This window comes from Ambystoma mexicanum, chromosome 8, assembly GCF_040938575.1.
Source record: "Ambystoma mexicanum isolate Mex_15411 chromosome 8, UKY_AmexF1_1, whole genome shotgun sequence".
In the NCBI taxonomy this organism is placed as follows: Eukaryota; Metazoa; Chordata; class Amphibia; order Caudata; family Ambystomatidae; genus Ambystoma; species Ambystoma mexicanum.
The window spans coordinates 117,163,669-117,184,959 of NC_090929.1; the positions used below are offsets into that span (position 1 = coordinate 117,163,669).

General features: G+C 45.3%; 1 protein-coding gene across 1 annotated transcript in view; it reads left to right on the forward strand.

Annotated features, from left to right (window-relative positions):
- The window catches only part of NR6A1 (nuclear receptor subfamily 6 group A member 1), a 1,456,199-nt gene that overhangs the window by 387,472 nt on the left and 1,047,436 nt on the right, over window positions 1-21,291 (forward strand). Inside the window, exon 3 of the mRNA XM_069609446.1 lies at window positions 13,346-13,396. Within this exon, the coding sequence (XP_069465547.1) occupies window positions 13,346-13,396 (51 nt within the window). The remainder of the gene's footprint in view (window positions 1-13,345; window positions 13,397-21,291) is intronic.

Genomic DNA, 21,291 nt, shown 5'->3' on the forward strand with positions numbered 1-21,291 from the left:
TATATTGTTGCTTATCAATAACAAATGCCACATACCGGAGATTCTTGTGAGCACAGACCCACACTTCAACCGGTGTATTATAGTGGCCAAGACCCTAGGGCCTGTATAATCCAATGGTTATTGTTAGTATAGATATATGTGTGACTTTTATAGAGACATAACCTACTGAAAGACTTTGAACAAGTGTTATTTAGTGCATGCATTATCGAGAATATATTATGTTAGCTTAGATAGATAGTGACCACCCTGCACAGGTGTCTGACGTCCATCCTTGAATGGAGACACACTTGATTCATTTAAAAAATCGAGACAAACGTTGTTAAAATATATGTGGTGTTTTATTTTGTATCTTATTTTCATGACACAAAAATAGAAGACTTTAAAGATTATACAGGTCAAGTTGCAGCACAGCGAGAGAAAATCCCCTGTACTGACCGCTGTCACTCGGGAATGTTTCTCTAATGGCACGAACGGCACAGGCGGGTATCACTCTTCGAACGCGGTGTCCAAGCCTCCCGTGAAGCCACCATGTAAAGGAACGATAGGCCACCAGCCTGTACCACCTGTGAAAAGGAATGAAAAAAACTGTTTTTAAATGACCCAGATAAGTTTAATAAACGTTTGTTGTCAATGACAATTCTTGTAACTAATGGCATTTTACACAGACAAATGCTATCTAGACAATGCACACTATTGAATGAATTATATGCGTTACAATGATATGTAGATGTAATTTTGGATATAGTAGAAGAACATGAAGTAGGAGTGGCATGACAAGCAGAGTATACTTACTCGTTACTCGGATTACGAGGACGAACAGTTGCTCGAAGTTCGTGCATAAGCACCATCATTATTCTCAACACGGCCGTGTGAGGCAGGCTGCCCTGAAGTCTGTGATGCATTGCGGTCGTGGCTCGCCTTCCGAAATGTAGGCCAGGCATCCCGAGTTTTCTTGGCAGCAGCAGTTCTCCTCCTTGGTTGGCATTAGCTTGCACCGATTGCATGTGCACCAGGTGGAGACGCCGTCCGTTCGACTAGGCCCAGGCTCTTCATCTGTTGATTCGTCCTGCCAACTGCCGTCCGAATCCCCATCGTTTTCGCGTGCTTCCCTTTCCAGTAGTTCCTCCTCGGTATACTCGGGCTCGTACATGTAGGGCATTATTGTAGCCATTGTGTGTTGAACAAACTAAAATAATTTATAGCGGTGGTACTGGTATCTGTTCACACGGGCTACAAGCGGCGAAGGTAGCTGACCAGAGCACTGAAACGAGTCACAGAATACTCAAAGTAACACAGAGAGAGGAATGGAATCGAAAATCGGCTGCTGTGTGTTGTGAAACGGTCTGTTTATACTTATTGAGGAGAGAGGCGTCCAGCCATTTCCATGGCGACACGACATTAGCTGAAGCGCAGCGAATGTTGACACGAGACGTGCTTTGGCGTTGGGAAATGGGCGGTACGAGTCTGCTGATGACAGGCTCCGGGGCGGGGAATTGATTTAGTGCCGCAAAAGCAGGTCAGCCAGGGCGATCGGGGAAAAGATAGGATTATCAGAAAATGGCGGCTCCCTGGTGCTTGTTTTCGCGTGCGTTTAATGGACGAAAACTCGGGTAAGGTCCATAGGAAAGTTTTCTAAAATCGAGCCACTTAGGCTTAAAAAAACATTGCCGACCCGTTGGGACAATAAAAATTTTTACTAGACCATGCCTTTAAGTGCTTATACAATAAGAAAACACTGTTTCAAAGAGCCCACAGGGCAGGGAGGAAGCAAGGGTGGGAAATGCATTAAAAACAATATTTAAAAACTCAGGGGGGTGGGGGAGGCTGGTAGAATGGACGCACGTACTATGGCTTGTGAGTATTCAGAACGTGAAGTGCACGTTTAAAGTTGAAAAGCATTCTCACCCAGTGTGGCTTGGGAATCTTGCCACTTGCCCAATTTATTGCTAAATGGGACAAGAACCCTTTATCTTCACCTCTGTCCTTTCTGTCCCATCAGGATCCAGGGATCCAGGGCAGCACATTTTTATTTTCCATTGCCTCATGCACTCATCTGAGCGGTGCAAGCGGCTTAGAGCAATGTGGATCCAGCTCAGTGTAAGAACCACCTTTGCTGCTGTGGACGTGATGACACTATGCCCTTCTCGCGAAGTCTTTGTGGCAGTTGTGACACTTTTAAGGCTTGCTTTTAAGAAGAGGAGCTCTCTTGAAGTTGTAATGTTATCCATAGGCTGTCTCCTGGCGTGATTCATAGAACATGTGGTGCTATTGCCCCTTTAAAAATTAGTTTCACCAGTATTTTTCCCCCTGTGTTTTTATGACTGTATTTGGCTGTTTAGAAATGTGGTCTTTTTGGTGTTTTTTTGCCAGAATAAAGAATTTGTTGATGGATATGTTTGGACTGGGAGTAGACGTGCCACATACCGAAACGATTACTACTCCCTGATCCGTAGTTGTAAAAGTATATCTTTTAATGTACGTGGTTAACTAGTTGCAAAGAAATATGTATTACAAAAACATTTCTTTTACAGTTAAAAACATTTAAAGTTGCTTATGAAATACTCCCATTCAGAATGTGACTTACTTTGTTACTCACTATACATTTTTTTTTTCAAGCGAGTAAAATACTCCTTTTCAAAATCTATTTGGAGCACTGATTGGCCCCATGGTTTCTGGGGGTGGCGGGTAGGGTCTTCATCTGGAGTCAAATACTCATTTAGTAACTTTCGAAGATTTTCTGTAGTGTTGCCAAAAAAGACAAATATTCACGTTGACCTTTGTAAGAAACCTTTGGCACACTACTGCCGCATCCAGAAAGCCAACATGGTTCGCCAAAAAGGCAGAACAGAAGCCTACGCCTCCAGGCACGGTTTGTCTTTTCTGAGTAGTAGGCAACGAACTCCCCAACTCAGCAGGATTTCAGGGGAAAGGGAGCAGTGTACAGAACCTGACAGCCCCGCTTCAATTTCTGGCTCCTTCTCTACCAAAATATGATCCTCGGTGTCGAAGAGCAGAATGCACCTTTAAGCATTTTAATATTGTATTGTAGAACATTTAGGAAAATGATGCATTAGTAAAAACACATCTCAGGAATTACTTTACAAGAAGATGACAGGGCTCCAATTCTCTGTTCTGATGTGGATTTCTGGACCATCAGGTGCAGAATGGTTAATGTTTGGGATCCATTAAACATTTAGGAACCCATTACAGCTCCAGTGTTTTTACTCTGGAGTGAACGTGGGCAGTTGGGGCTAACCGCATTACATCTATTGTATTTGGGGTGGAAATGGACAATGGACAGTGCTGGCTTATAGCCCTACTGTAAAATTGTTATTGCTCGAAGGGGGCGATGAAGACCCTTTCTGCATCACGAGGGAAAGGGTTGAGAGGGTGGCAATAGAGATGCCCACCCTTTGAACCCTTGCAGTGTCCCCGGTCCCAAAGTGCGTTCCCTATATGGAAGGGAAGCACCTGCACTTTCCTGTGAAGGAAAACAAACTTCTGGGGACTTTTTAGTGTTGCCCTTCCCCTCTGAGATGGGGAAGGAAAAAGGCAGCTTTTCAGGGTGCTAAATAACCTCCACGCCTGTGACTGCTAAATCACGGACACCTTTTCACCCAGGTCAGAAAAAAATCTGGTTTTAAATCTGCAAGGACAATGTTCACATGTATTTATTTTACATTTGTTCACTGATGCACTGTTTGCTTGCACTTTCAGCTGAGTTGGTGCATAGCCGTTTCTGAACTTTCTTTCACTTGTAATCTTCCTGTGTGCATGCCAGACACGTGCTCTTGGGGATTGCCCCACCCTGTGTATCACGGTGTCCTTACACAAGAGCCCAGCGCTTTTGACTGGAGCCTCTGGCTCTAAGCGCTTAACGGAGTGTTAGTACAGCTGAAAGCATAGACTAATTACACGAGGCAGGTTCCTCAACTCTAGCATAGCCACGTGTTAGTTTGTCCATTTACTGCCAGGTGTCAAAGGCTTTACACAAGGCTATAGTATTGGCTTGAGGTTTGCAGGTGCTGTACACTGAACAAAAGTCCTTTCTTTGACCTTGGATGGAGGACCTGCTGAGTCTCGCGTCAGGATTCAAACCTGCTGCTTACTTAGTAACTATGCACACGCGTATGCGTGCTGTGTGATGCACAACTTGAAAGTTACTGCATGCTAACCCCTCAATGAATGAGTCGGCATGCACATTTGACACGCGCTTCCATTGTACTGCATGGTGGAAATTGACCACACAGTTTGGCAAATAGTTTGCTAAATTGTTAGTAGTTGTGCCATGTAAGACATTATATTACAGTAAGTGAATTTGCACTGGCGTGCGTATTCTGTGTGGAGTGCACTTCTGACACCTCATGATGACCGCTCAGTGAGTGACTCTGAAACCACATCTGTATGCTGTGTGGAGAGTGCTTCTGCACCCGCATTGTTATGCTGTGTGGAGGACACTTTGTGTATCAGTTGGTGACAGGCTGCCCATTGAGTGCTTCTGCACCCGCATCGTTATGCTGTGTGGAGGACACTTTGTATGTATCAGTTGGTGACAGGCTGCCCATTGAGTGCTTCTGCACCTGCATCGTTATGCTGTGTGGAGGACACTTTGCATGTATTATTTGGTGACAGGCTGCCCATTGAGTGCTTCTGCACCCGCATTGTTATGCTGTGTGGAGGAAACTTTGCATGTATTATTTGGTGACAGGCTGCCCATTGAGTGCTTCTGCACCTGCATCGTTATGCTGTGTGGAGGGCACTTTGTATGTATCAGTTGGTGACAGGCTGCCCATTGAGTGCTTCTGCACCTGCATCGTTATGCTGTGTGGAGGGCACTTTGTATGTATCAGTTGGTGACAGGCTGCCCATTGAGTGCTTCTGCACCCGCATTGTTATGCTGTGTGGAGGTCACTTTGCTTCTGCATCCGCATTGTTATGCTGTGTGGAGGATATGATATGATAAGGCATTTGTAACGCGCCTATACACGAGTGTTTCAAGGCGCAACGAGGCAGGGGGGGGGAACAAGGGGAGACAGACAACGATCTTACTAGGCCAGGTGTCATTCAGATCGCGCAAGTGCAAGGGTAGAGGGGAAGGGAAAAGTGCATGGGGGAAAGGGAGAGGGGAAAGTGCAGTACAGGGTTATTAGCATACAGGATAAATAACAAGGGCCAGCCGGTGGCAAGTGCGAGGTAAGTGCAGACAAGTGCTGGGAAGGGGGGCTGTATGGATACAGACACAGTCCCGTAGTGCAGGGGTTTCCGTGGAGGCAGTGCAGGGGAGAGTGGCTGGGCCGAGAATAGTGAATGGCCCAGTTGCAGATTCAGTGCAGTTTCAGTAGTATTAGCAGGGGAGAGGGGGAGAGAAAGCGGAGGCAAGGAGGAAGGTTTTGAGGTGCTTCCGGAACCGGAGGTGGTTCTCCTCAAGTTTCAGGGAGGTAGGAAGGCTGTTCCAGAGGGAGGCCCCTGCAGTGGAAAGAGATCTGCCCCCAACTCGTTGTTTGGAGAAGTGGCTGCCCCTGAGTTGGAGGCGGATGAGCGAAGAGCTCGAGAAGGAAGATATTTAGGAAGAGAGAGTTGAAGGTATTTTGGCCCAAGGCCCCAGGCGGCCTTGTGGACAATGCAGAGGGTTTTGAACTTGATCCTCGCAGTCACTGGGAGCCAGTGTAGTGATTCCAGTCCTGGAGAGATATGGTCCCTGGGCTTGAGGCCAAGGACAAGTCTTGCAGTCCTGTTCTGGATGAGTTGCAGCAGGCGGAGAGTAGAGGCGGGCAGATTTAGATAGAGGCTGTTACAGTAGTCCAGCTTAGAGAGAACCAGGGCTCTAGAGACGGTGAGCTTCTGGGGGAAGGAGAGGAAAGGAAGGATACCTCTGAGGAGGTGTAGCTGGTAGTGTGACTTCTTAGATACGTCGGATATGTGAGGAGAGAAGGGGAGTGTGGAGTCGAAGATGACCCCAAGGTTTTTTGCCTTGCAGGCAGGAGCAGGAAGAGTGCCCAGAGAGGCCGGCCAGAGAGCAGCAGGGAAGGAGGGAGTGGGAGTGCCGATGAGTAGAATCTCAGTCTTACTGGCATTAAGGCAGAGGTCGTTGGCGGCACACCATTCCTGGATAGCAGAAAGACAGTCCGAGATGAGGGAAGGAGAAGAGGAGGCCGAGGGTAGCCTGAAAATGAGCTGGATATCGTCCGCATAGCACTGAAAGTAGGGGCAGAGAGCGGCGATGTGGTGGGCGAGGAGTGCCAGATACTGGTTGAACAGCCAGGGAGAGAGGTTAGATCCCTGGGGGACACCACAGGTAGAGAAGAAGATGTCAGAGAGGAAAGACCCCAGTTGGACCTGGGAGGGTCGATTTGAGAGGAAAGAGGTCAGCCACGTCGGAGCCTGACCAGTGATACCAAGGTTATCACGGAGATGGTTGAGCAGGATGGTATGGTTGACAGTATCAAAGGCAGAAGAGAGATCAAGCAAAATGAGAACACATGGAATGTTAGAGTCAAGGTTTGGGAGCAGCTCCTCACAGATGTTCAGGAGAGCAGTTTCCGTGCTTCTGGCAGCTCTGAAGCCAGATTGATGGTCATGAAGACTACCAACAGATTCAGCATGGAGGTTAAGCTGTGAGATGGCCAGTTCCTCCAGGAGCTTGCCCAGGAAGGGAGTGATAGAGATTGGGCGATAGTTAGCAGGGCAGGAGGAGTCGGAAGAGGGTTTCTTAAGAAGGGGGTGCACAAGGGAGTGCTTAAGGTGAGAAGGGAAGACTCCAGAGGCGAAGGAGTGATTGCAGAAGTCAGCAAGGGCAGGAGCCAGGGAGTCGATGTGGTCCTTGATAGTTTTGGAGGAACAGGGGTGGACCTGTTTTGACGAGACTTTCATAGATCGGACTTGTCTTGAAACCTTGTCAGCAGAAAAAAGGGGAAAGGAAGAGAAGGAGAGAGGAGGGGTGGCTGCAGAAGAGCCAGAGAAAGGGCAGGGAATACACTTTGTATGTATCAGTTGGTGACAGGCTGCCCATCGAGTGCTTCTGCACCCGCATCGTTATGCTGTGTGGAGGACACTTTGCATGTATTTGGTGACAGGCTGCCCATTGAGTGCTTCTGCACCCGCATTGTTATGCTGTGTGGAGGACACTTTGTATCAGCTGGTGACAGGCTGCCCATTGAGTGCTTCTGCACCCGCATTGTTATGCTGTGTGGAGGACACTTTGTACGTATCAGTTGGTGACAGGCTGCCCATTGAGTGCTTCTGCACCCGCATCGTTATGCTGTGTGGAGGACACTTTGCATGTATTTGGTGACAGGCTGCCCATTGAGTGCTTCTGCACCATCAAATACGGGCCTTGAAGGTGGGGAGGATCAAGTAACCCCTGCAGCGTCCCTTGAATGCTGCAAAAGAAAACACATGAGGTTGGAGCACAGAACTTACTTTAGAATCCAATTACAGTAGAAGTAGTGTACTGCACCTTGGCAGTCGGATTCTGCAAGGCCGAAAGAAAACATCTGTGAAACACAGAGCGAGGAGGCATCCAAAATGTTAAGGGCTACCTGTTCTTTTGTAGAGACTTGTTGGAATAAAAGAGTATTTAAATAATTGGCAGTGGAGAGAACACAGTTATGGAAATCAACGCCTCTGGTTCCCCAAACTACATCCATTAGGTGAAGACTTGACGGAAGGGACCCAACCATCCAGAGGGGAAATCCAGAAGGAAAAACCAGTCCAAAGTCCAGCGCTCAAAAGCTTATCAAAACCAAACAAACGAAAATGAAGTACAGAAGGAACAAACTAGGAGCCTTAAAGGAGTATAAAGCGATTAGGAAATTACCAGCAGCACAACAAAGATCCAGACAAACGGAACTGAGTCAGGTTGGCATTGAGAAGCACCCAGGGCTCAAGTCGAGGGTACACGTGGGTGGACGGAGTCCCCACACTTTTTTTTTAAATTTTCTTTTTTATACAGCATCTTGATATGATCATTTCTGGTGATGCCACATTCAGTTGGTATGTTAACGAGTCCCACCACTTGTTTTTTGTTTTAAGGACTTGACCCCCGAAAGTACCCTATGATCTCCTGTTTCCTAGTGATGCCGGCATTACATTGCGTAGTGCCAGACACCAGTAGAATGTCCATGCATCATCACTTATGTGACTGGTGCTTTACTAATCTCGTGTGTGCAGGTTCCTAGTCAAGGTGACTGCTCTCACACACCGTCAAGACCTGGATACCCCAGTAGAATGTCCGTGCATCATCGTTTGTGACTGGTGCTTTACTGATCTCGTGTGTGCAGGTCCCTAGTCAAGGTGTGACGGCTCACACGCATCGTAAAGCCACGGAGACCCCAGTAGAATGTCAGTTGTCACGACAATTTATACAGCCCAAGCATGTCGGGTACCTTCGACCCCTGTAATGATGGTGGCGCACAATAAAACACATTTTTATTATACCAAAATCTTTTGAGGAGGCCTCCACCTTACCTCGCACCTAACCTCCACCAGCACCCATTTTCCCAATAGACCAGGAAGCAGGCCGGTGTGTTAATTTATTAATTTATTATTTTAATATTCAATCGGAACCAAAATGACAGCAGCCACTGATGTTGTGGCAACACAATGCACAGGCTTCTAGAACATAATCAGGTTAAGATACTTCAATACCACACCAGTTTTGTGTTGTGAAGCGCAAAGCCAAATAATTTCCCTCACTGATTGCAGCAAGGTTAAGCGCTCCCCGCTCTGACAAGGGAAAAATGGGTTTTCAATGATCTGATACTACTGCTGTGGACAGCTCACAGGGGTACTGCAGGCTGCTTACACTAGAGAACAAATAGGGCTTCAAAACAGACTAGGCAGCACACATAGGAAATCCAATTTTAACACAGGCAGCACATGAGAAATAAAAGTAAAAAATAACAGGGAATATAATTTGAATCTGTGATAAGGGTATGATGGAGGAAGAAGGATAGAATAGTAAAAAATGATTTTTCAAAGGTGAAAAATATTTAGAAAAACTAAATTGGAAATCTCACTAACTTTTGCTGGAGCTGGAAATGTCAGGCAAGCCCAAAACCATGAAAAACGAAGGAAAGGCAATACCAAATCCAAGCTCAGAGCATGATGGAGGAAGGGGAATACTCTATGAAAATCCATTTTTATAGGAGGAAGAGATTGGTTTGGGAAAACAAAATTGTAAATCGCACTGAATTTGGCTGGAGCTGGAAATGCCGCACACGCTTTCTAAAATGAGAAATGCACATAGGAACCACGGTTTTCAGTGAAGATGACAGCAGCAAAGCGTTTCGCGCAGTGGGAACAGTTTGGGTTTAATATGACAGATGCAAATGGGTATTTGTTTTTAAACGCACAATTTACCGACAAATTCGGTTTTAGCTCATAATAATTATTTTGAAGCCACATTTTTAATGACTTAACACTTAATGAAAGCACTGGGAACAAGATGGTTGGTTTCAAATTGCAATGATCTTGAGCCCTGAATTTCAATGGGGGAAGTAATTGATTTACTAAACCAAATATACTAAGGACCTACACAGACACTGGGAGTTTGTAATTGGAAAGTGGCAGAAATACACAGACAGGAAAGGGATTCTTCCACAGGTAAATAACTTAACTGTGCAAACAACGAAAGGAGTTTCCAGGGGGAAGAGAACTATAATGAACCGGTCAACAAGTGAGGATGTTGTTCCATCAGAATAAATGCACAGATGAACACAGTATTTGTCAATGGGAAATTTCACAAACAGAATAGAGGATTTCTCCTTATGGGGGGACACTGTAGGGTAGTGCTTAAATAGGTAGGACTTGTTTAATCTATGCCTGGGGAGGTCTATACTTACAGAAGAAAATGACTTTATGATTATCAAGGGTGCCAGGGCTTCATTGCAGGGACCATCAAAGGGGTCAGTCAAGGCCTCACTCTGTCCTCCCAATCAGCTAATTCAGCTGCCTGCTTCACTTCCAAGACTAGGCCCAATTTTCTTCAAGGCTAGCTCCAGATTTTTCAGTCAGCTGCACACCTCTGATTTTGTAGAGAAAATCCACAGTTGAGGAGGAGTAACCTATTTATAAGCCAAATGACATCACTGCTGTGTCAACCTCCTTGTACAACTGATTGGGCAGTGGTTAAGGGTTCCCTCCCCCTCTACAAGCCGGTAGGCTCAGAGAATGTAGGAGTGATTTGAGCAGTCAGGGGAGGATACCCCATCAATCATATGATGCAGGCAGGGTAGGGGGGGTTGGATCTAGCTTGTGTACCTGGAAATCTCACATTTTTCGAAATACCTTTTCTCATCTTATGTCACCTATAGCAGCATTTCTACATACTATATCATTCAGGCAGTCACCTCACCCTTGTTTGACCATGGGAACTATTGGTGCGAAGCTACAGTTTTCCCTCGTTTCCGCCCAAACTATGTTTCTGAAAAATCAGGCATTCGATGGGCAGAATACCGATCACCTGTTACACATTCACTCAATTTTATGATCGTCATATTTATGCAGAAATCACAATACATTTTTTTTCTTGTAACTTTAGTTAAGTTGGTGTCACCAAAATCATTTTCGGTTGACCATATGCAGCTTGCGGACAAATTTCCAAAATCCGCACATGAATATTCTGGGATGGATATTACACGGAGAAAAGCATTTCTCCCCATTGTGTGCATTGTGACACCAACCTCCCTCTATAATCAATCCTGCCCCCACCCTCTGCCATGTGGAGCTGTGATGTCACAAGGGTTGCTGTTCCTGCTTCAAAGGGCTAATTGCAAGCAAGGCAGATTTTATGATGGGCTTAAGTGCTTTTAGTAGTAAAACTGGGGAAGCATAGAATTCCTCAAGCCATCCTCTTGGCAACCAGGCTTGGACACAGCCAGTATCGCACCTAACAAGCTCACAGCAGAAATGAAAGCAAAACTCTGGTATTTCCCCCCACTGCAAGCATTTTCTTAATCAACTATTAGAATGACACAGTTTAAATATGTACAAACCCTCGCACAGTGATTGCCTGCAATCACTGATTATAGAAAGGCAGCACAATGTATCTTACAAGACCTTAGCTGAAGATGTGGACACTTCAAGTGTTAGTGTTTGAAAGCACAATTACAATTTTGCTGCAGAAAGTTCCAGCCGTGACCCTTCATTCTGTGGCAATTTCGCATTACTTTATGTGGATTCTGATTCTGTAAAATGTCTTTTCATGATGGGCTCATGATGTACAAACCCACAGTTCCTTGATTATACTTTTGCCCCCATTTTCAGGAGCATATCTTTAATGCAAAGGAAGGGACTTTAAAGGCATTGCTTTTGGTCATAGAGAAACTCCATTCTGCAGTGCAAGTTTGCATACAAATGTACATGCTGGATGCCGCAGTTTTTTTCCAAGATGGTCTCAGCTTTTCTGGATCTTTCTCAAAGTGTCATGAGGTCTTCCCCTCATGTGTGGCAAGGAACATTTTCAGGCCTCACTGGGCTTAAATGCCTAAATTTGCTCCTTTGTGTTTGGGCACAGGCCTCATTTTGCATGTACTCATGTGCAGGCCTTTTGTTGAGGGGGAAAATGTCCCCCACTGGCTCCGGCCTGTAGTTATGGCATTTTAGGGCTATTTCACCCCACACTGCATCATCATTTATGTGACTGGAGCTTTACTGATCTTGTGTGTGCAGGTCACTAGTCAAGGTAACTGCTCACATGCATAGTCAGGCCATGGAGACACCAGTAGAATGTCTGCATAATTTCTGTGACTTGTGCTTTACTGATCTCGTGTGTGCATGTGTACTAGTGAAGGTGACTGCTCACATGCATAGTCAAGCCATGGAGACACCAGTAGAATGTCTGCATCATTTCTGTGACTTGTGCTTTACTGATCTCGTGTGTGCATGTGTACTAGTGAAGGTGACTGCTCACGTGCTTCATCAAGCCATGGAGACACCAGTAGAATGTCTGCATCATTTCTGTGACTTGTGCTTTACTGATCTCGTGTGTGCATGTGTTCTAGTGAAGGTGACTGCTCACATGCATAGTCAAGCCATGGAGACACCAGTAGAATGTCTGCATCATTTCTGTGACTTGTGCTTTACTGATCTCGTGTGTGCATGTGTACTAGTGAAGGTGACTCATCTCAAGCAACGCAGACACCAGTAGAATGTGCATCATCATTTCTGTGACATGTTTTCCTTACCTTGTGTGTGCAGGTGCCCCACTGAAGATGACTCATCACAAGCATCGTGTGAGCATGCATGCACGTCGCAGTGGTTGCCTTGTTTGGAAGGTGGCAGTTACCTTTACCCTTGGTTGAAATTCTCAGCAAATTCTGCCTCCTTTTTACAAATGTAATGGACAATTCCAAGTATTCTGAAATAGATCGTATATGTGAATTCTGGTTCAGCAGGGTCAGGCCATCTATGATTCCCATGCAGTGCCAATACAGCCGGCAATGGCAGTGAATTTGCTTCACTGCACTGCAAAGCAGAACAGGCTATGTGATAGCAAGGGACATGTGAAAACAGATGGTTACTGCTTTAACCTTCTCCGTTTAGTGCTGACTATTAGCTGGTTCTAAAGAGCCATCTGTGAGCCCAAAGAATTGCAATCAAGTACAGCTAGGAGGGAGATGGAACTTGAGGCGAGTCACACAGCTTGTGGGTATTTCTTGTTATTGCTGTGTATGCACTCAACTGCCTATGGCCATACGAATCCCTATAGCAATTCCGACCCACTGCCAGCTCCTCCCAAAAGCAAACCTCCTGGGATCTCTTTGATCTAGCTTTATTAAGCAGTAGCATCAAACTTTATTTTAGGTAGAACTTGTCAGTGTTATTGCAATCACTCGTCCAATTGTTAATGGCTTAGTTAGAGCTGTAAATATGCTACTGGCGTAATACAGATGCCTCTATTTATTTATTGTATTTATCGTGCACTTGAATTCTATGTAGTAAGTATCCATGTACTGTCCCGTTCAAGGACAAGCATTGGCAAATCCAGCAGTGTTGTCTTGTTCATAGGTATTGGATCATTTGCCAGACACTGCTCTCATATGCCGAGGTTGGTGCCATTATGCCGGAGCCTGGCAAATGCATATCTCACGCCTACCGTTTACCATTGGTTACATTTGTAAATGCAGGTATTGCGAATATCCCCTTTTACTTGATATTTCTTTTGCGTTTTGCAAGAGGGCCGTTTTTGTATCTAATTTGGGAAAATGCCTTTCTATATAACCTTGTAATACTAGTGCCGCTTCCCTTCGACAATAACGGGTGCGAGGCTTGGGGTGGGAGAACTGTACATGAGGAATGACGGCAAGGCTTGGATCTGACCTGCTTCTTCTCTTGCCATCGACAGACGCACAGGATTTGAACTCTGGCGCAGCTGCAACAATGGATTCAGCAATCGGTAAGTGCAAGCGCTGTTTTTGAGCTATCTCGGGCGTTCTAGCGTTTGAGTGCTCGGAGTTCGCAAAAGAGAACTCATGAGCTTTGCTAAACCTACGGCGATGGGGAATGACACTCGGTGTAAAAAAAATGGCCATAAGCGTGTACGGTGCATTGATTTTATCATCTTATAATTCACGTTATTGCCAACGGTGTGTTTGTATTGTTACATTATTTACTGCAATCCATTTCGAATTGACCTATTTTGCTCCTTCGTTACTTTCAACATTTGGAAGCATTTTTGACGTGTTACACTAAGATGAAATAAATGCTTTTTTACACGATTGTAGTTGTCGCAATGTCCCATCTAGTGGTGAATTGTGGAATGTTCTGCGACTATTTGAAATGCGATAATGATGCTCATGTTGGTCCAATTCAGTCCACTAGGTGGCACCCGAGCCTTGTCATAAGAATACGCAATGATGCTTTTCACAGAGTAGGAAGTTTGGCCGCGACCGTTTTGGCGCGCAGTCGCAGGGCGCTGGGATGTTTGGGCGCGAGTATAAGCAAACAATTACTGTGTTAAAAATGAAGCGCCTCACAGTAGTGTTTATCCAGATCATGGCATTTCATTAAAAAACACTGTCGGGTTTTGCCCTAATGATAACTGAGACATTGGTTTTGTGTTGGCTGTAAAAGTGAGTGGAATTTTTATTTCCCAACACATAAGTAATTAAACATATTTCTAATTTTATCTATAAAATTCACTCCTAAAACAAGTCTCATCTCTTGTACTTTTGGGCTCATGGGCCAGGGGGTGTCCTGCCTGTGCCACCATCTTCCTCCTGCGAATGTGCAACAACGTTCGTTGTCTTGCTCTCCCGTCATCTGGCACTTGTTCTCCATCTTCCTTAGGGGTGGGCGGGATTGAATGAAGTAGTGTTCTGCGTTCGCAGAATAACTTTGCTGTGCTCTGTTCTGAGTGCTGGGCAAGCTGAAGATCTGCTCTAGCCGGCCCTCCTTTTATACCTATATCATGGCCAGAGGCGATGAATCTGGCTGCGGGCTCGGTTGCCCATGCCTGCTGGCTGGCACCAATGGTCATCCACACTTGTGTGGTAACCCGTTCTTCTTTTGTTTTCCCTTCTTTTTGTTTTCCCTGTTGTATGCTGGGCACCCGGACCCTTTCAGCACCGTGGTGTGACACCTCTTTCCTGTCCTTTGGGTGTTGGCTAATTACCTGGGGGCCTGCCTGCTGATACCAAATGGGAAGGGGCAAGAGTTGAGTGGGAAAAACGTCAGGCAGGCGGAATGGCAGAGGACCCCCCCATTCCCATTGATGTTTATGATATATGACTACGTTGTGCCCCTCTGCCCCAGCTTAAGCACCCGTGCTCTTCAGCGGGCTTGGGTACTCCATACCGCGGCACTGGTCAGATGTGAAACGTAAGGCGAAGTGGGGTGGTATACGAAGGCAGTGATGGGAAAATGGGGGGGGAGGAGCTCCTATATTGTGTTATGATGGATGCATGCAAGTGCTTATTCCATTCTGTAGTACCTTCAAAGCGTTGAGGGCCGAAATAAGAGGATGGGGCCGATTGGAGGGAGTACGCAGACATTATGCGGTGTTGGTTGTTTGTATAGTGCTTAAAACTGTCATGAAGCAGCCTCAAAGCGAAGACGGACAAAGGACGAATGAGAAGTGGAGAAGAAGAGCAGTGGAACAGAGGCCGGAGAAGTAGGGAGGCAAGAGTTTTGGAGCTAAGAGGGATGATGGAGACCCACCCATTTGAATGTGGGGCCGAAGCATTCACTTTTTGTCACCCGGTCAGCCGCCGAGCCAAAGTCAACACACTCACGCAAAGCAGTATATTCAAAATCGATGGTGTGACCTTTGACACAATAGCATCACAGGCAGTGATAGCCATGCAGTCCGAAAGATAGCTTTTGGTGTCGGGGGCAGTGATCAAAGGTTAGTTTCTTGTGATTTCTTCCAGTGTGTATGTGTTGATATTTTTCTGAAATAGTGGGGGCGACCAAGCGTAGCGAGGGATCTATAACGATCTAGGGAGGGTTTGGGGGTCCCCACCCCCCAAGATTTTATTTTTCAAATATGGGGCTGAAATGGTGCATTTTACAGCAGGACAAGTGGCCAAAAAGCCATAAGTTTACAATCAGTTCTAAAGGGGAACATGTACATTTCATGTCACCAACAGCAGACAAGAACATTGTAGAGCACAACACATTTTAATGATCACTGTGTCCACAATGTTGTAAGACAGCACCGTCACTGATGTAACACATTGGCATGCTGGTTGTGCCCAAAATATGCCTCTGTAGCAACATGTCTATGCTGGCTGTTCCCAATTTAGGCCAGCATTGTCCTGTACAAAGCATGATTGATGCTGCCTGAGCATGTGCTGTGTTGTGCCTAATACATATGCCAGCTTATCTCTGTATTACACATTCATTAATTCTGTGGTAATGAAAGAAGCGTAATCCCATTCCAAAGATAAAATGTGGAAAATTGATCACCCAAAGGTGAACCCAATTGAAGAAACGCGATGCGAGCGCAATCTAAAAGTATGAAGGACTTTTTTTTTATTGCATGATTAGTAACTTGTAAAGTTGTAACTTGTAAAGCATTCAGCACAGATAAGAAGTCCAATAATTCTGCTATCACTGCACGTGTTTTCAGTTTGACACTTGGCATTGTTTTTGCTTGCACAAATTCTCAATTTCTGCAGGCACACTTGATGTGGCAATGAAGAGTATTCCAAATAGGTGTCCATCCGTCTAAAGTGATCTTGATTTTGTTTTTATGCTCTTCAATCTTGAGAACAGCTGCCAAAAAGTGCAACAAACCGAAGTGCATGATTAGACCGATTTGGGAAAGAGTCCCATGTATATAACATGTATGGAAAAGGCTCTCTTCAGGTCACCACTACTTTGCATGGCAATTCCATTTGAAACATGTCAGGAGCATTGGTGACATTAGTACCAAATGGATCTGCAAAAATCTTCAGCTCATCACTGTGCTCCCTGAAATCTGAAAATCGGTTTTTAAATTCATTTAAAAGATTCCCAATCAGTGCAGAACACTTGTCGTGGTCGATGCTGTGAGCAGATCTAGTCATCAGTACTGTGAAATGAGTAGCATTTTTTGAATTCAGCTGTTTCTGAAACAATTCCAGCTTATGAACGAAGGATTGGATGTGCTCATACAGCCTGTTCACAAACTGTTCCTTCCCTTGCAGTTTTATATTCAGGTCCAAAAGATATTTTGTTATGTCAACAAGGAATGGCAAGTCATTCAACCAGCTATCATCATCCAAGAAGCTGACATCTTTCCCCTTGTTCGTCATGAACGTTTTAATTTCATTAAGCAGTGACCACAATCTGGATAGAGAAGCTGCCCTGCTAACGCAACAAACTTGGCAAAAGTAGATCACATCATCATGGCCTGCTCCCATCTCTGCAAGAAATGCTTGGAACTGTCTATGGTTAAGCCCTTTTGACCTTATGAAAGTCACTGTAGAAACAACCTTTTCATCACATGCGTCATCTCCAAGGCCTTTGCGCACAGTTGTTCCTGGTGAATGATGCAGTGATGCGTGATGACATTCTGGGGAACTGACTTTGCCATTAAACTGACAAATCCATTGAGTTTGCCGATCATAGCAAGGGCCCCATCAGCTGTCAGGCCAGAGTTTGTCCTCTGGCAGATTGAATTTCAACAAGACACATTTCACTTCATTGAAAATGTCTTGTCCCGTTTTGCCTTTCATTGAACAATTTGGAATTCTTTGGTCACTCCTCGTACAAAGATCGCCAGTTAGGTGGTATCACTCACATCTGTGCTTTCATCCACCCCCAAGCTGTAAAACTGACAGGCACCCAATCTTTTCGTCAGTGTGTCTGCAATGTTTGATAGGTCATCTACTCTTCTAGCAATTGTCTGATGTGAAAGACTGATTTTCTCCACCATTGCTTGTTTGTCAGGGAATGCCACAGATGTCAATATTCCCAAGCAATCTTTGACAAATTATCCATCTGACAATTGTTTCCCTCGCCTCGCTATGGTCTTGGATATCAAGTAACTTATCTTGGTTGCTGCCTCAGAGTTCTGTCTGCCAGCTTTGAAGAACGATTGCTGCCCGATCAGGGTCGGCTTCAGCGAGTTTGCCCGATCAGTCAGTCCTAATCTGACCAATCAGGTTGTCAAATTCAGTGGCTTGTTTTGTAGTACAATGCCGCTTAACATTGTATTCCTTGCAGACAGCTACTTTTTCCTGGAAAATCGGACACAGGATGTTCCCCTTTTGTTCAAACACAAAGAAATCCTTGGCCCAACTATCCTTGAAAACCCAACATTCTGCATCAATTTTTGTTTTCTTCTGATTCACCATCTATTGAGAGTTGGGTAGGTTTTAGTCACATGAAAGCTATGTTGTCTTACACTACAGCTCTTTTTATAGAACAAATATGCATACAATATCACCCAACCTGTGTTGGTACTCATTTATTGACCTAAGAAGGATGAAAGGCTGAGATGGCCTTGCTAGGATTCGAACATGCAGATCACACAAACATCACATCGCAGCAGTGAGCGCTCAACCCACTGAGCTATTATATTGGCTATAGTAAAATGAGCAATTATTCGGTAGTGGATACCATTAAACTAGTAACTGAGATTTAACAGCAGACCAGTTAAGTTCATCTGCAGGTCTGAAGCAAAGTTGGCCGCATGTCAAGCATGCATGCATCTACTTTTCAGGCTTCCGAGGTTGGCAAAATAGGGAAAGCAGCGCACTCACAGGACATCCCATACTCTGAGCACTCGTTACCTCATACATGCAAACAAACATGCAACAAAAATACATCGGGCCTGCAACTGCCTCTAGTGCCCCCTTCCAGGGGACACCAGAGGCAGTAACAGTGCTCCGCCACGGGCCGGTTTATTTATTTATTTGATCAATGTTTGTCGGGTCCGTGGACCCGATTAATTAACTTATTTCTGCCATGTTGGTCAGACCCAGCATTGCAGAAATAAATTAATCAGGTCCACGGACCCGACAAACATTGAACGAATGAATAAATAAACCGGGCTGTGGCGTGGCCTGCAACAAAACATAGGATAAATAACTTACCAGGCCTCGGTCACCGTGATGCTGGGCTGGGCGGGGCTGGGCTGGATCACATGCAGCCGGCTGCACCAGAAGCGTGGTATGCCTTCACTCCACCTATAAACATTACTCTTGTGATTTTAATTGGCTGAAATACAGCCAATGGAAATACTGTGGCCATGCAAGGTTTCCTTTTTTTTTTTTTAGTTTTTTTTTTTACTATGACGTACCTTGCATGGCAATAGTATTTCCAATGGCTGTTTCTCAACCCGTGCCAGCTTGTTCAAGTTGGACTCCATTGTTCAGCCTCACAGGCCACATGAAACATTGTGGCCCGCGGGCGGTATGTTGGACAACCTTGGTAGACATGCATGTAGCACGCCGAAGCCAAATTATGGTCCACCGATGCAGGGCCCAGAATGAGCGCTACACTTCCAACAGGTCTGTGCCTATGTCCAGGGTCTTTTGGGGGTCCGAAAGTCCATAATCAGAAATGCCCTCTTCGAGTGGATTGTGTCCTCCCACATAATCCTCATCTTAGATATATTCTTACCTTTAGGTTTTGTCTCGGAAATTTTTTTCTTTCTCCAGCAGTGGGCGCTCCACTCGAGGTCATGGCATCCGTCGAGCATCGACGTCATCCCTCGTATAAGAGCCTCGAGCGCGTCTGTTGGCCTCAGTTCTGTTTTTCCATTAGCTTCGCTTCGGATCAAGTAAAACGGCGCTTCAGTATTTTGTGACAAAAAGCGATGTTGTCGTCTTCGAACCTTTCCATGCCGAAGACAGGCTTTAAAAAATGCCTAAAATGTGGAAAGAAAATGTCTTTGACGGATCCACATAAGAACTGTCTATGGTGCCTCGGTCCCGACCACCGAACGGAAGACTGTGGTTCGTGCCAGTCGCTGACCCACAAAGCCCTAAAAGAGCGTAGAGATAAACTGGCGATGGGGGAGGGTTTATCAAAGCCTACTTTAAAAAAGAAAGACTCGGAGGAGTCTTTGAAATCTCATCGTAAAAGACATCGAGAAGTAGATGGAGGAAATCTTCTTCTTCGTCTTCTAAGAAGGCAAAGAAAAGACTGCATCGATCTGCTTCATCCTCTTCGACATCTTCGGAAGAGGTTATAACATGCCATCCAAACATGACTCTCCTAGAAAATGGGAAGCCTTTCGAGTATCCATGTTAAACATTTTTGAGAACGCGGCCCAGACCCACTCAAAAATAGCTAAAGAAGACCATGCTCCTGCTCACAAAAAAGGTGACAGAGGAAGGTCCAAAACAAGAAAGGCTCATAAAAAGACGTCGAACGTCATCAAGAGATTCTTCTCGATCACCTCGTAAGACGGATCCTTCGGTGCATAAATGGAAGGCAGAGGGAAACAAAATGGCGTCGAAAGATCATACGCCATCGAAGTCGACATCGACGCCGTCGAAGACTTCGAAGCTCCTCGAATCGACAACTCACTCGAAGGAAGCTACGTCGAGCTTGCGCTCGAAGACCAGGAAGCTTCCTTCGACGATATCGAAGGAAGTGATTAAGACTTCGGAGCCATCGACACTTTCGTTGACGCCCAAACCTCTATTGAAGGAAAGACCTGTAATGCCTGAAAAGGTTTTTCAACCTGAGAGTCGACATGAGTTTTTCAGGATCATGTCATCCATATATGAGGGAGATTCATCAGAACAAGAGGAAGTAACCTCTGCTGGTGTTAGGTATGGTACAAGATCTGTCCCAGAGAAATTAATTGATCCTCAATCAAGAATTAAAGATTTGCAATAATGTTTGCAAACAGCAAGTGGCCTGGATACTTCTCCAGAGTATGAATTTGACAAACCAGACCCATCAGAACAAGTGGATACGAGTTATAGAAGACTCATGGGCAGAGTTACAGAATTTATGGGGTGGGGTAGGAGTTCACCAGTCAATCATGATGATTACATGACAGATATATTATCTGGAACACCCCAACAAGACCCCATTTTACCCTTTCACATTGCATTACAAAGAGGGGTTAGTTCTGCATGGGAACATCCTGAAGCCATAGGGGCTGTGAATAGAAAGCTTGTGGCAAAATATAGACCTTGTACACCTGATTCGGAATACCTCAGTAAACATCCATCTCCGGAAAGCTTAGTAGTACAGGCAGCTACTTCCACAAAAAATGCTGCATATCCTACAATCCCTCCAGATAGGGACGATAAAAAAGTGGATGCGTGGTCCAGGAAAATCTTTACATCAGAAGTATGGCTTTGAAGTCTACTAATGTAATCTGTACTTTAGCAAGGTTCTCTTATACCCTGTGGGACTGTATGTCAGCGGCAGCTGAATACATCCCAGAAGGCGAAGAACGTGATGGCTTTCTAGCTATTATAAGGGATGGGAAGGAGGCTTCGGGAGAATGTCAATCAGGACTGGACACAGCTGACAGTATCAGCAGGTCCATGGCAACTAACGCAGTGCTAGGCAGATTTGCGTGGCTAAGAAAATCTGGGTTTGCTCCTGATGTGCAATCCAGACTTCTTAATATGCCCTTTGATGGCTCGAGGTTGTTCGGTAGCAAGGCAGATGAAAGTTTGGAGAAGCTACAGACCTCCAAAGCGGCAGCAAAATCTTTAAGTGCCGCTATAAGACAACCTCAGCAAAGCCCCTACACAGGCTCATCTTCCTGGAGGGGTCGTCCTTTTCGCTATTATTCCTCAATTGGAAAAGGAAGAGGGCAGGTCAATTAAAGAGGTCAAAGAAAATGTCCTCGGGGAAGAGGAAAAGGTGCTGGATCAGCCCCAGCAACGG